General features: G+C 28.5%; 1 protein-coding gene across 1 annotated transcript; it reads left to right on the top strand.

The window, feature by feature from the left end:
* The first annotated feature begins 8,372 nt into the window (after positions 1–8,372).
* On the top strand, positions 8,373–12,935 carry LOC141450135 (protein twisted gastrulation-like). Its single transcript, XM_074120248.1, has 4 exons — positions 8,373–8,802; positions 10,265–10,471; positions 10,560–10,761; positions 11,237–12,935. Exons 1-4 carry the CDS (start codon positions 8,580–8,582, stop codon positions 11,322–11,324), a joined length of 720 nt encoding a protein of 239 aa, XP_073976349.1. The 5' UTR covers positions 8,373–8,579; the 3' UTR covers positions 11,325–12,935.
* The last annotated feature ends 1,079 nt before the right edge of the window (positions 12,936–14,014 follow it).

Consider the following 14,014-nt stretch of genomic DNA (forward strand, 5'->3'; position numbering starts at 1 on the left):
ATAATTGTGTAAAATTTAGTAAAAATCTATCGAGCAGAAAACGAGATATTTAGGGTTAAATTCGGTTCAGTTTGAAACACCGTAAAATTTAACTTCAAGTATCTCGAAAACTACCCGATAGATTTTATTTATATATTACTTTTTATGGAGACTACTATTGTCTATAATTGTGTAAAATTTAGTAAACATCTTGCGAGCAGAAAACGAGATATTTAGGGTTAAAGTTTGTTTGCGCTCTATAAAGTAAAAATTTTAACTTCAAATATCCCGTAAACTACTCAATAGATATTGTTTATATTTTAATTGAATATGGAGACTACTATTGTCTATAATTGTGTAAAATTTGGTAAAAATCTATCGAGCAGAAAACGAGATATTTAGTGTTAAAATTTTGTTTAGTTTGAAACACCGTAAACTTTAACTTCAAATATCTCGAAAATTACTCGATAGATTTTGTTTATATTTTACTTGTGTATGAAGACTACTATTGTCTACAATTGTTTAAAATTTAATAAAAATGTATCGTGCAGAAAACGAGATATTTAGGGTTAAATTTTGGTTCAGTTTGAAACACCGAAAACTTTAACTTCAAATATCTCTTAAACTACTCCATATATTTTGTTTATATTTTAGTTGTATATGGTGACTACTATTGTCTATAATTGTGTAAAATTTATTAAAAATCTATCGAGCAGAAAACGAGATATTTAGGGTTAAAGTTTGTTTGCGCTCTATAAAGTAAAAATTTTAACTTCAAATATCCCGTAAACTACTTGATAGATATTGTTTATATTTTACTTGAAAATCGAGACTACTATTGTCTATAATTGTGTAAAATTTGGTAAAAATCTATCGAGCAGAAAACGAGATATTTAGTGTTAAAATTTGGTTTAGTTTGAAACACCGTAAAGTTTAACTTCAAATATCTCGAAAATCACTCGATAGATTTTGTTTATATTTTACTTGTATATGGAGACTACTATTGTCTACAATCGTGTAAAGTTTAATACAAATCAATCGTGCAGAAAACGAGATATTTAGGGTTAATGTTTGGTTCAGTTTGAAACACCGAAAATTTTAACTTCAAATATCTCGAAAACTACTCGATTGATTTTGGTAATATTTTATTCGTATATGGATACTACTATTGTCCACAATTGTGTAAAATTTAGTAAAAATCTATGGTGCAGAAAACGAGATATTTAGGGTTAAAGTTTGTTATCGTTCTATAAAGTAAACAGTTTAACTTCAAATATCCCGAAAACTACCCGATAGATTTTGTTTATATTTTACTTGTATATAGAGACTACTATTGTCTATAATTGTGTAAAATTTAGTAAACATCTAGCTAGCAGAAAACGAGTTATATAGGGTTAAAGTTTGTTTCCGTTCTATAAAATAAAACTTTTAACTTCAAATATCTCGAAAACTACCCGATAGATTTTGTTTATATTTTACTTGTATATAGAGACTACTATTGTCTGGGCATTAAGGGTTAAATTTTGGTTCAGTTTGAAACTACGAAAATTTTAACTTGAAATATCTCGAAAACTACTCGATAGATTTTGTTTATATTTTACTTGTATATGGAGACTACTATTGTCTACAATCGTGTAAAGTTTAATAAAAATCTATCTTGCAGAGAACGAGATACTTAAGGTTAAAATTTGGTTCAGTTTGAAACACCGAAAATTTTAACTTCAAATATCTCGAAAACTACTCGATTGATTTTGTTAATATTTTATACGTATATGGAGACTACTATTGTCTACAATTGTGTAAAATTTAGTAAACATTTAGCGAGCAGAAAACGAGATATTTAGGGTTAAAGTTTGTTATCGTTCTATAAAGTAAATATTTTAACTTCAAATATCCCGAAAACTACCCGATAGATTTTATTTATATTTTACTTGTATATAGAGACTACTATTGTCTATAATTGTGTAAAATTTAGTAAACATCTAGCTAGCAGAAAACGAGTTATATAGTGTTAAAGTTTGTTTCCGTTCTATAAAATAATAATTTTAACTTCAAATATCCCGTAAACTACTCAATAGATACTGTTTATATTTTAATTGAATATGGAGACTACTATTGTCTATAATTGTGTAAAATTTGGTAAAAATCTATCGAGCAGAAAACGAGATATTTAGTGTTAAAATTTTGTTTAGTTTGAAACACCGTAAACTTTAACTTCAAATATCTCGAAAATTACTCGATAGATTTTGTTTATATTTTACTTGTGTATGAAGACTACTATTGTCTACAATTGTTTAAAATTCAGTAAAAATGTATCGTGCAGAAAACGAGATATTTAGGGTTAAATTTTGGTTCAGTTTGAAACACCGAAAACTTTAACTTCAAATATCTCTTAAACTACTCCATATATTTTGTTTATATTTTAGTTGTATATGGTGACTACTATTGTCTATAATTGTGTAAAATTTAGTAAAAATCTATCGAGCAGAAAACGAGATATTTAGGGTTAAAGTTTGTTTGCGCTCTATAAAGTAAAAATTTTAACTTCAAATATCCCGTAAACTACTTGATAGATATTGTTTATATTTTACTTGAAAATCGAGACTACTATTGTCTATAATTGTGTAAAATTTGGTAAAAATCTATCGAGCAGAAAACGAGATATTTAGTGTTAAAATTTGGTTTAGTTTGAAACACCGTAAATTTTAACTTCAAATATCTCGAAAATTACTCGATAGATTTTGTTTATATTTTACTTGTATATGGAGACTACTATTGTCTACAATCGTGTAAAGTTTAATAAAAATCTATCTTGCAGAGAACGAGATATTTAAGGTTAAAATTTGGTTCAGTTTGAAACACCGAAAATTTTAACTTCAAATATCCCGAAAACTACCCGATAGATTTTGTTTATATTTTACTTGTATATAGAGACTACTATTGTCTATAATTGTGTAAAATTTAGTAAACCTCTAGCGAGCATAAAACGAGATATTTAGGGTTAAAGTTTGGTTCAGTTTGAAACCCCGAAATATTTAACTTCAAATATCTCGAAAATTACTCGATAGATTTTGTTTATTTTTTCTTTGTATATGGAGACTACTATTGTCTATAATTGTGTAAAATTTAATAAACCTCTAGCGAGCATAAAACGAGATATTTAGGGTTATAATTTGGTTCAGTTTGAGACACCGAAAATTTTGACTTCAAATATCCCGTAAACTACTCGTTAGATATTGTTTATATTTTACTTGATTTTGGAGACTACTATTGTCTATAATTGTGTAAAATTTAGTAAAAATCTATCGAGCAGAAAACGAGATATTTAGGGTTAAATTCGGTTCAGTTTGAAACACCGTAAAATTTAACTTCAAGTATCTCGAAAACTACCCGATAGATTTTATTTATATTTTACTTTTTATGGAGACTACTATTGTCTATAATTGTGTAAAATTTAGTAAACATCTTGCGAGCAGAAAACGAGATATTTAGGGTTAAAGTTTGTTTGCGCTCTATAAAGTAAAAATTTTAACTTCAAATATCCCGTAAACTACTTGATAGATATTGTTTATATTTTACTTGAAAATCGAGACTACTATTGTCTATAATTGTGTAAAATTTGGTAAAAATCTATCGAGCAGAAAACGAGATATTTAGTGTTAAAATTTGGTTTAGTTTGAAACACCGTAAAGTTTAACTTCAAATATCTCGAAAATCACTCGATAGATTTTGTTTATATTTTACTTGTATATGGAGACTACTATTGTCTACAATCGTGTAAAGTTTAATACAAATCAATCGTGCAGAAAACGAGATATTTAGGGTTAAAGTTTGTTATCGATCTATAAAGTAAATATTTTAACTTCAAATATCCCCAAAACTACCCGATAGATTTTATTTATATTTTACTTGTATATAGAGACTACTATTGTCTATAATTGTGTAAAATTTAGTAAACATCTAGCTAGCAGAAAACGAGTTATATAGTGTTAAAGTTTGTTTCCGTTCTATAAAATAATAATTTTAACTTCAAATATCTCGAAAACTACCCGATAGATTTTGTTTATATTTTACTTGTATATAGAGACTACTATTGTCTATAATTGTGTAAAATTTAGTAAACCTCTAGCGAGCATAAAACGAGATATTTAGGGTTAAAGTTTGGTTCAGTTTGAAACCCCGAAATATTTAACTTCAAATATCTCGAAAATTACTCGATAGATTTTGTTTATTTTTTCTTTGTATATGGAGACTACTATTGTCTATAATTGTGTAAAATTTAATAAACCTCTGGCGAGCATAAAACGAGATATTTAGGGTTAAAATTTGGTTCAGTTTGAGACACCGAAAATTTTAACTTCAAATATCTCGAAAACTACTCGATTGATTTTGGTAATATTTTATTCGTATATGGATACTACTATTGTCCACAATTGTGTAAAATTTAGTAAAAATCTATGGTGCAGAAAACGAGATATTTAGAGTTAAACTTTGATTCAGTTTGAAACACCGAAAACTTTAACTTCAAATATCTCTTAAACTACTCCATAGATTTTGTTTATATTTTACTTGTATATAGAGACTACTATTGTCTATAATTGTGTAAAATTTAGTAAACATCTAGCTAGCAGAAAACGAGTTATATAGGGTTAAAGTTTGTTTCCGTTCTATAAAATAAAACTTTTAACTTCAAATATCTCGAAAACTACCCGATAGATTTTGTTTATATTTTACTTGTATATAGAGACTACTATTGTCTGGGCATTAAGGGTTAAATTTTGGTTCAGTTTGAAACTACGAAAATTTTAACTTGAAATATCTCGAAAACTACTCGATAGATTTTGTTTATATTTTACTTGTATATGGAGACTACTATTGTCTACAATCGTGTAAAGTTTAATAAAAATCTATCTTGCAGAGAACGAGATATTTAAGGTTAAAATTTGGTTCAGTTTGAAACACCGAAAATTTTAACTTCAAATATCTCGAAAACTACTCGATTGATTTTGTTAATATTTTATACGTATATGGAGACTACTATTGTCTACATTTGTGTAAAACTTAGTAAACATTTAGCGAGCAGAAAACGAGATATTTAGGGTTAAAGTTTGTTATCGTTCTATAAAGTAAATATTTTAACTTCAAATATCCCGAAAACTACCCGATAGATTTTATTTATATTTTACTTGTATATAGAGACTACTATTGTCTATAATTGTGTAAAATTTAGTAAACATCTAGCTAGCAGAAAACGAGTTATATAGTGTTAAAGTTTGTTTCCGTTCTATAAAATAATAATTTTAACTTCAAATATCTCGAAAACTACCCGATAGATTTTGTTTATATTTTACTTGTATATAGAGACTACTATTGTCTATAATTGTGTAAAATTTAGTAAACCTCTAGCGAGCATAAAACGAGATATTTAGGGTTAAAGTTTGGTTCAGTTTGAAACCCCGAAATATTTAACTTCAAATATCTCGAAAATTACTCGATAGATTTTGTTTATTTTTTCTTTGTATATGGAGACTACTATTGTCTATAATTGTGTAAAATTTAATAAACCTCTAGCGAGCATAAAACGAGATATTTAGGGTTAAAATTTGGTTCAGTTTGAGACACCGAAAATTTTAACTTCAAATATCTCGAAAACTACTCGATTGATTTTGTTAATATTTTATTCGTATATGGAGACTACTATTGTCTACAATTGTGTAAAATTTAGTAAAAATCTATGGTGCAGAAAACGAGATATTTATGGTTAAACTTTGATTCAGTTTGAAACACCGAAAACTTTAACTTCAAATATCTCTTAAACTACTCCATATATTTTGTTTATATTTTAGTTGTATATGGTGACTACTAGTGTCTATAATTGTGTAAAATTTATTAAAAATCTATCGTGCAGAAAACGAGTTATATAGGGTTAAAGTTTGTTTCCGTTCTATAAAATAAAACTTTTAACTTCAAATATCTCGAAACTACCCGATAGATTTTGTTTATATTTTACTTGTATATAGAGACTACTATTGTCTATAATTGTGTAAAATTTAGTAAAAATCTATCGAGCAGAAAACGAGATATTTAGGGTTAAATTCGGTTCAGTTTGAAACACCGAAACATTTAACTTCAAGTATCTCGAAAACTACCCGATAGATTTTAGTTATATTTTACTTTTTATGGAGACTACTATTGTCTATAATTGTGTAAAATTTAGTAAACATCTTGCGAGCAGAAAACGAGATATTTAGGGTTAAAGTGTTTTTGCGCTCTATAAAGTAAAAATTTTAACTTCAAATATCCCGTAAACTACTTGATAGATATTGTTTATATTTTAATTGAATATGGAGACTACTATTGTCTATAATTGTGTAAAATTTGGTAAAAATCTATTGAGCAGAAAACGAGATATTTAGTGTTAAAATTTGGTTTAGTTTGAAACACCGTAAACTTTAACTTCAAATATCTCGAAAATTACTCGATAGATTTTGTTTATATTTTACTTGTGTATGAAGACTACTATTGTCTACAATTGTTTAAAATTTAGTAAAAATGTATCGTGCAGAAAACGAGATATTTAGGGTTAAATTTTGGTTCAGTTTGAAACACCGAAAACTTTAACTTCAAATATCTCTTAAACTACTCCATATATTTTGTTTATATTTTAGTTGTATATGGTGACTACTATTGTCTATAATTGTGTAAAATTTATTAAAAATCTATCGTGCAGAAAACGAGATATTTAGGGTTAAAGTTTGTTTGCGTTCTTTAAAGTAAAAACTTTAACTTCAAATATCCCGTAAACTACTCGTTAGATATTGTTTATATTTTACTTGATTTTGGAGACTACTATTGTCTATAATTGTGTAAAATTTAGTAAAAATCTATCGAGCAGAAAACGAGATATTTAGGGTTAATGTTTGTTTGCGCTCTATAAAGTAAAAATTTTAACTTCAAATATCCCGTAAACTACTTGATAGATATTGTTTATATTTTACTTGAAAATCGAGACTACTATTGTCTATAATTGTGTAAAATTTGGTAAAAATCTATCGAGCAGAAAACGAGATATTTAGTGTTAAAATTTGGTTTAGTTTGAAACACCGTAAACTTTAACTTCAAATATCTCGAAAATTACTCGATAGATTTTGTTTATATTTTACTTGATTTTGGAGACTACTATTGTCTATAATTGTGTAAAATTTAGTAAAAATCTATCGAGCAGAAAACGAGATATTTAGGGTTAAATTCGGTTCAGTTTGAAACACCGAAAACTTTAACTTCAAATATCCCGAAAACTACTTGATAGATTTTGTTTATATTTTACTTGTATATGGAGACTACTATTGTCTATAATTGTGTAAAATTTAGTAAACATCTATCGAGCAGAAAACGAGATATTTAGGGTTAAGTTTTTTTGCTTTCTATAAAGTAAAAACTTTAACTTGAAATATCTCATAAACTACTCGCTAGTTTTTGTTTATATTTTACCTTTATTTTAAGGCAATTCTCGTCTGTAATTGTGTGTAATATAGTAAAAATCTATTGAGCAGAAAAAGAGATATTTAGAGTTAAATTTTGGTTTAGTTTGAAACAGTGTCATTATCTTTGTATACCAACAATTTTAGTCCTTGTTCGGCTTTCTTTTGCCAAAAGTTTGTAACTTTGAAACAATTTACTTTCGTCTCCTGGTGCATGCATTTTTTTAAAAGGTGTTTTGGATTTTTACGCTTCAAAATTTTTTAACTACATGCTAGCGGTTTTTTTTAAATCTGTGATTAAATGTTAAAGAGCTCTTCTTGCTGTAAACCTAATTTAATTGTGCAACTCTTTACTGAACAAATATCTTGTTGATGAAAATGCTGAGTAGCATTAGGTCTGTGACATCTAATAACTACTAAGTAATATCAATAAAGTAAAATTTCTTAAATGATATCAATTGTTATAAAATTGAAGAAAATTAAAAAACAGCTTTGTCGAACGTTTCTATATGACTGAAATTAGCTAATGGAGGATGAAATGTTGACTTCTTGCTGAGTTTTTCAACGTATGTCGTTTTACCAACTCTTATACTTAAATTTTTAGACTCAATGGTTTTATAAAGAAGATATAAAAAAAGTTCAATTTGTTTTAACTTTTAACGTGAAAATTGATAATAGGCTTTCGGAGAGGCTTCATTGAGCATGTCTCCAACAATGCCATTGTTTATCCTACTGTTTCACTAATATGTATTTATTTGCTAAAACTGAGAAATTACATGAAATCCGTAGACTATTTGTTACTCATAATTTAATGTGGCAATCGTATGCCATCATTCGTTTCGTTTTATTCGTGTATTTCGATATGTTTTAGTATAATCGATGTTTTGGACTCAAATCAAAAAAGAATCTTGGAAGGGGAAAGAATGCGTATTGGTTAAATACTGAGAAATTGAATGAATACCTTGAATGTCTTAAGATTCCTGGTTGGACGTTGAAGAGTTTCCGTATTGTTGCATTCTCATAATTAGTTTTGTGTGCAGTGTTCTAGCATTATCTTTTTGTTTCTGTACAGTGTTTTTTTAAAATAATATTGTAATTGTTTGTTTATTCTTTGCAAAAATGTTTAACAGTGTGAGGATTTTCCAAATTTTAACATTTACATTACTGGGTTTGATAATAATTTTACAATTTTCTGAATGTTGTAATGAAGCAGTTTGTGCAAGTATAGTAAGCAAATGCATGATCACACAGTCATGTAAGTGTGATGTGAAAAATTGTACATGTTGTAAGGAATGCTATAATTGTCTTAACAATTTATATAGTGAATGCTGTTCTTGTGTGGGTAAGTATTTTACACAATAGTGTATTTTTATTTCGATTAGTTTACTAGTAAGAATGGGTACGATAAGTAAATAAGAAAACATGGTATTTAGTTTTTGTTGTAAGATTTAAAACTGCACTAGTTTGTAAAATAAATAAATAATAAGCGTGTGGTACAAATAATTTGAGAAGCTTGATCAAGTGAAATATAGCTTCACGAGCTGGTTGATAGGTTGGAATTTAGTCGTACAAGGTTTTGAAACTTTATATATGAATATAATGTGTAGGTTTTTCGAATACTTCATTAATGATAAATCATAAAGTTCACTTCAAGGAAAAGATTTTGTAGAAACAATGGTGCCTTAGCAAGAGTGTTCGTAAGGTTCGATCAAGGGTCTTTGCTCATTTGTGTTCTTTAGGATTAACTCGAGGCAGAATGTTACTTGAAAATTTTGAAGTTTGTAAGTCTACATCCTTTTGAAGACAAGCTACGATAAGTTAACAATACCAACAATGTGATGGGACCACCACTTGAAGTCATGCAGCAAAGTAGAAATAGCTCATCTTGTCTCCTTCAAACTCACCCTCGACTAACATTTCTTATTTATATTCATCTCTCTTAGATTATTTTCTTCCTGTTATCTCTTGTAAACTGTTGTCTGTATCCTGCGTCCACCTAAACGAAGCACGCTTACTAGAGAACTTGCTTGTGTACTTAAATTAAATTTCACTTTAAGAAAAATTTCCCAATTTCTTTTTCTAGAAGTAAGATAGATATGATCTACAAAATTTTGGATTTAATGGTTAAGTTAATGTATAATATTTAGATTGGATAAAGTAAATTTTTATTCGCTATACATGTAAACAAGACTTTGTCCTTGAATTATATGGAATGAAGGGCATCAAAATTTAGAAAGTTATCGGCTATGAACTGTGGCAGTTTCGACTCCCATTATCTTCTATTTTAATTCATCTCTAATGTTTTTGTGAACTCTTACAAAATTGACCAAATTTCCCAAATGATCAGGAAATTCCCTGAGCTGATATTGTTATCTAATTCAAGCTAAATAGAGCTATGAACATTCCAACACCCATTATCTCCGAAACTAGTGTATCTCATATTTACCTCATAACTTTTAGTAAAAAGTTATTGTAGCAGGCTAAAGGAAAAAGTGTGACTAAAAAGTGTTAAGGGTTTAATAAAAATTTGAGTTAGAACTTTGTGAAAAACTCGCGTGAATATTCCCAACAGAACTTCTGTTACTTTTTTTACTGGATAATGGAGGGAGTAATACTGACGCTTGTACGATGATTACTGATCTCATAACAGAAATTTGCCAGTTACAATCCTCACAAACTAAATTTTAAGTTCCGTTTTATTTGTAGAATTAATAATTATAATAAGGTTAAATTTGTGATTTTTATTGATCAATATTTTATTGCTATTAGCATTATTATGTGCTAATTTATTTATCAATTTCTAGAATTTTGCCCAAAGCCAAATTACACAGTTAGTGCTTTAAGTCGGAAGAGCCATGTTGAAAAACTTTCTGACCCGTTCCTCAATCTATTCCAAATACTCACTTCTGAGCCAGATTCACATAAAAGATGGATTACATTCACGTTTCCTGTTGACTTCGATAGAGCCCATTTTAAACCTCATTTTGAAAAGGAAGTCAAATTTAGAATTCGTAAGTAATAAATTTGTATTGTTTTACCATTAATTTCTACCAATTATTAATTTCTTTTTATTTTTAAATCAAATATTCTTTCCAATAGAACAAAATGAACAGGAAGTAGATCCAATGAAGGATATAGTTACATTAAACTGCACTGTAGTGTACATGTCACAATGTATGTCTTGGAATAAATGTAAAGGTAGCTGCCAGTCAATGGGTGCCAGTAGTTATCGATGGTTCCACGATGGCTGTTGCGAATGTATCGGCGATAAGTGCACCAATTATGGGATCGATGAAAGCAGGTAAAGGAACTTTGTATGAAATAAGTGTTATTTAATTATTATTTATGGTTACAAAAACAAATTATTACCCAAAAGTAGATGTAGAGAAACTTACAAAATTACAGAAAAATATAAATAAAATAAGTTTTAAGTTTAAAAATGAGTGATGAATTAACTCACGTAGGGCTTGTTACTTAGTTCTAAGGAGCCGAAAGTCAGGAATAATCAGTCTCCGGAGCCAAATTCCTCTTCCTAATGCCCCCTCCTATTTCTACACCAGATAACTTGCAAAATTGAACTTTCTTGAAAATTCCTAGGGAAAAACCATTTCTGAAGCTAAAAAATTTGGTTAAGGTGATTGCACTCAAACTGTTTTAGAGGATTAAAGTAATTGTCGCGCGACATAATCGAAATGTCGTAATTTGAATATATTTATATAATGATTGATTTTTATTGAATTAATGATTATGCCAATAATGTTTACTCTGTTACAAAGATGTTTACACTGTCCGGATGAGTCTGAAGATCTGCCTGATGAATCAGAATTGGATTATGGCGATGATGAAGAAGAAATGCAACAATAAGCATTTTAGTGTCTACATCACGAATGAAAACCAAAACTAAAGAGACTGACATTGTGTGCCGACCGTTTTTTAATTCCAGCATTTATTTTATAAAAATAATACTTTTTATAAGTTTTTTAGGTTGATCACTACTTTTTCTTTAAAAGAAATTTAAAAAAAAAATCAATAATGTTTATATTATGCGATTATTACAAAAAAACTTAGGTCTTAGAGTATAAGATCTCGTAGATCTTCAATTGGTAAACTTGGATCTGTATTAATAATTATACAAGCAATGTTTATTTGTTGCGGATGACCTTTTTTTAAAGAAAGAAATATATATTATGTGTATATAGTTAGATAGATATAAACCAATCATTTCTCGAGGCATTTCAACTACTAAGTCCTAAAAAATAATTTAATCAAAAATAGTGAACTGTAGTAAAAGTCAGTTCCATCTGCAGAACACTAAATTTCTTAATTTCTATCCCCGTTCTGATTTATTTTAAAATCATTTTTTCTTTCATTTATGTTAACTTTATTTCATTTTTTATATTTGATGTGTTTCAATAAATTTGCACTAGAAAAAAATAAAAGTTAATTTATTATGAGTGCCCGGTGAATGTTAGTAGCGGCCCTAGTTGTTGATCTGTCTATTGTTACTACTTACTATTGTAATTTTTTAACCCACAGATATTTACTTTATCTTTTTTAATTAATAAAGTTTTGTAAATATTTAATTAGATATTATTTATCTACCTTGAAGGAAAAGTACTTTTTGTATGTGATCTTACGGCAATAGTTGTTTGTTTATGGAATTATTACAAAAAACTTTTAATAAATGAACGGTATGTATTTTAGTATTTATATACATATAATTACTAAACCAAAAAGATCAGCATAATGGAGTGGCTGTTGTCGGTGAGTACAGTGTAAGCTGAAAGATTCGTATTGGTAGCTGAAGGCTGCGATCGGATGCTGCGCCTTTCAAGTTGTCACTTTCAAAATCCAAGTTCTTGAGGAGAGCAGCATTTCGGCATTCAAATATGAAGCCCTTTTACCATCTGGTTTCGAAATTGAATAAATTTAAAATGAACACTAGTTATTTTCAAATGTTGATGTTTTTTAAATTGACAAGAAATTCGAAACATTTAATTATTTTTGTAGTTACATACTAAGCAAGCTGAAGGAAGGTAACATTCGTATCTAAAGGGTTATTGTCCTACGAGAGCTAATTGTTACTTCACTAATTTTTACTTCTTAAAAAAACCTCTTTTTTTTTACAATACTCTACTTTAAGAGCCATAATCAGTTCTTAAAACAACAATTTTTTGGGTAAACAACTTTTATTCCAGAAAATGTTACATTTTATCGTGCTTACTTAGCTTTCACGAACGTAAATAATTTATTGTACATATGTATGTAAACTTTTGGTAGAGATGACACATTTTAGATACTTATTTTAGTCTTCATGAAGCAGGTTGGTCGCTGAGTGAGATTATTGTCGCATTTTTTTTGATCATAGTAAAATCTTTATTTTTTGTGAAATTATGTATGTATTGTACTACAAATGTGTTTATGATCTTGCAAAAATATTTTTATAATAAATTGACTTTTATATTTTCTGCTTAATTTTGCCACTTTATGCAAATAAATATGGTAATTTTAAAAAAATGGTTCTTATTTGAATAAAAATAACTTTTTAAGGAGGCCAAGAAGTACCATCCGTTCTCATATACATAAACTAAACTAAAAGTGCTTCTGACGAGATTAGCTCTTTTCCTAAAGAGTAATACATTTAAATAATTTATTTAAGCCCAAATCTGGCCTTATTTTTTTTAATATGTCCTATTTCTCACCAATTTTCGCATGCAATTCTAAAGTATTTAGTTAAAAATAAGTTTTCTAATTTATCAGACACTATTTTAGTACGGAGTAAGTTTAGTATGAGCTCGGTTGTAACTACTAAAAATATGGAATCTTTTCGAAGAAATTCGTTTAAGTTGACCACGAACGATTGTCCGAAATATGTTAAAACAGCAGTAGTGCACTCTGGGGGAGTTGAGGAGTGAACTCCTTCCCTTACTTAGTACAGTAAAAGAAAGTAAAAATTCAACAGTCATTCAGCTCAGAATGTCTTAACTGTCCTACATCCGTGTAAAAACATGAATCTATCTGTTGTCTGCAATTAAAACATCACCTTCTAATCTAAATTTTGGACATAGGTTAAGATTTGGTTCCATGGGGCTGACAATTCGGCCCATTCCATCACAAATTCAGGGAATGGATGTGGCGCTCTTAAGTTGGAGCACCCTTCCAGTTCTTTCTGTTTGAATTAGACGTATATAAGAGTTTGGAAAACGCTTCCGGGTAGTAATTCCGGGAGTTTTTAGAGCCGAAGAGCATGCATTGCATTACAGGCGCCTTGTTTGCGAAGCACCGCTCCAATGAAATATAAAAAATATATAAAAAAAAAGAATATTTGGTTATGAAAAGTGAACCGATCATGGCGCCAACTTGGGTTTTTACTCTCTTTGTATTTATGAATACAACTTGCCAGCGGGAGGAATGAATATTTTTACAAACATTTCTAACTTAGCTCAGTCTTTTGAAGTAATCTTCGAACTTTCTCTTTCTCAAATTCTTTTTAAGTAATTTTAATTTAAAAACTTCCTGAAAAATAAAATTGTTCAGCTTTCATTTGATAGTTA

This window comes from Rhodnius prolixus, unplaced genomic scaffold (assembly GCF_049639745.1).
Source record: "Rhodnius prolixus isolate KJV_2025 unplaced genomic scaffold, Rpr scaffold_2, whole genome shotgun sequence".
Taxonomy (NCBI): Eukaryota; Metazoa; Arthropoda; class Insecta; order Hemiptera; family Reduviidae; genus Rhodnius; species Rhodnius prolixus.

Coding starts and splice junctions, on each gene's coding strand:
- LOC141450135 (XM_074120248.1), top strand. CDS start 8,580: ATGTTTAACAGTGTGAGGATTTTCCAAATTTTAACATTTACATTACTG. Junction 8,803..10,264: donor TGAATGCTGTTCTTGTGTGG/GTAAGTATTTTA, acceptor ATCAATTTCTAG/AATTTTGCCCAAAGCCAAAT. Junction 10,472..10,559: donor GGAAGTCAAATTTAGAATTC/GTAAGTAATAAA, acceptor TCTTTCCAATAG/AACAAAATGAACAGGAAGTA.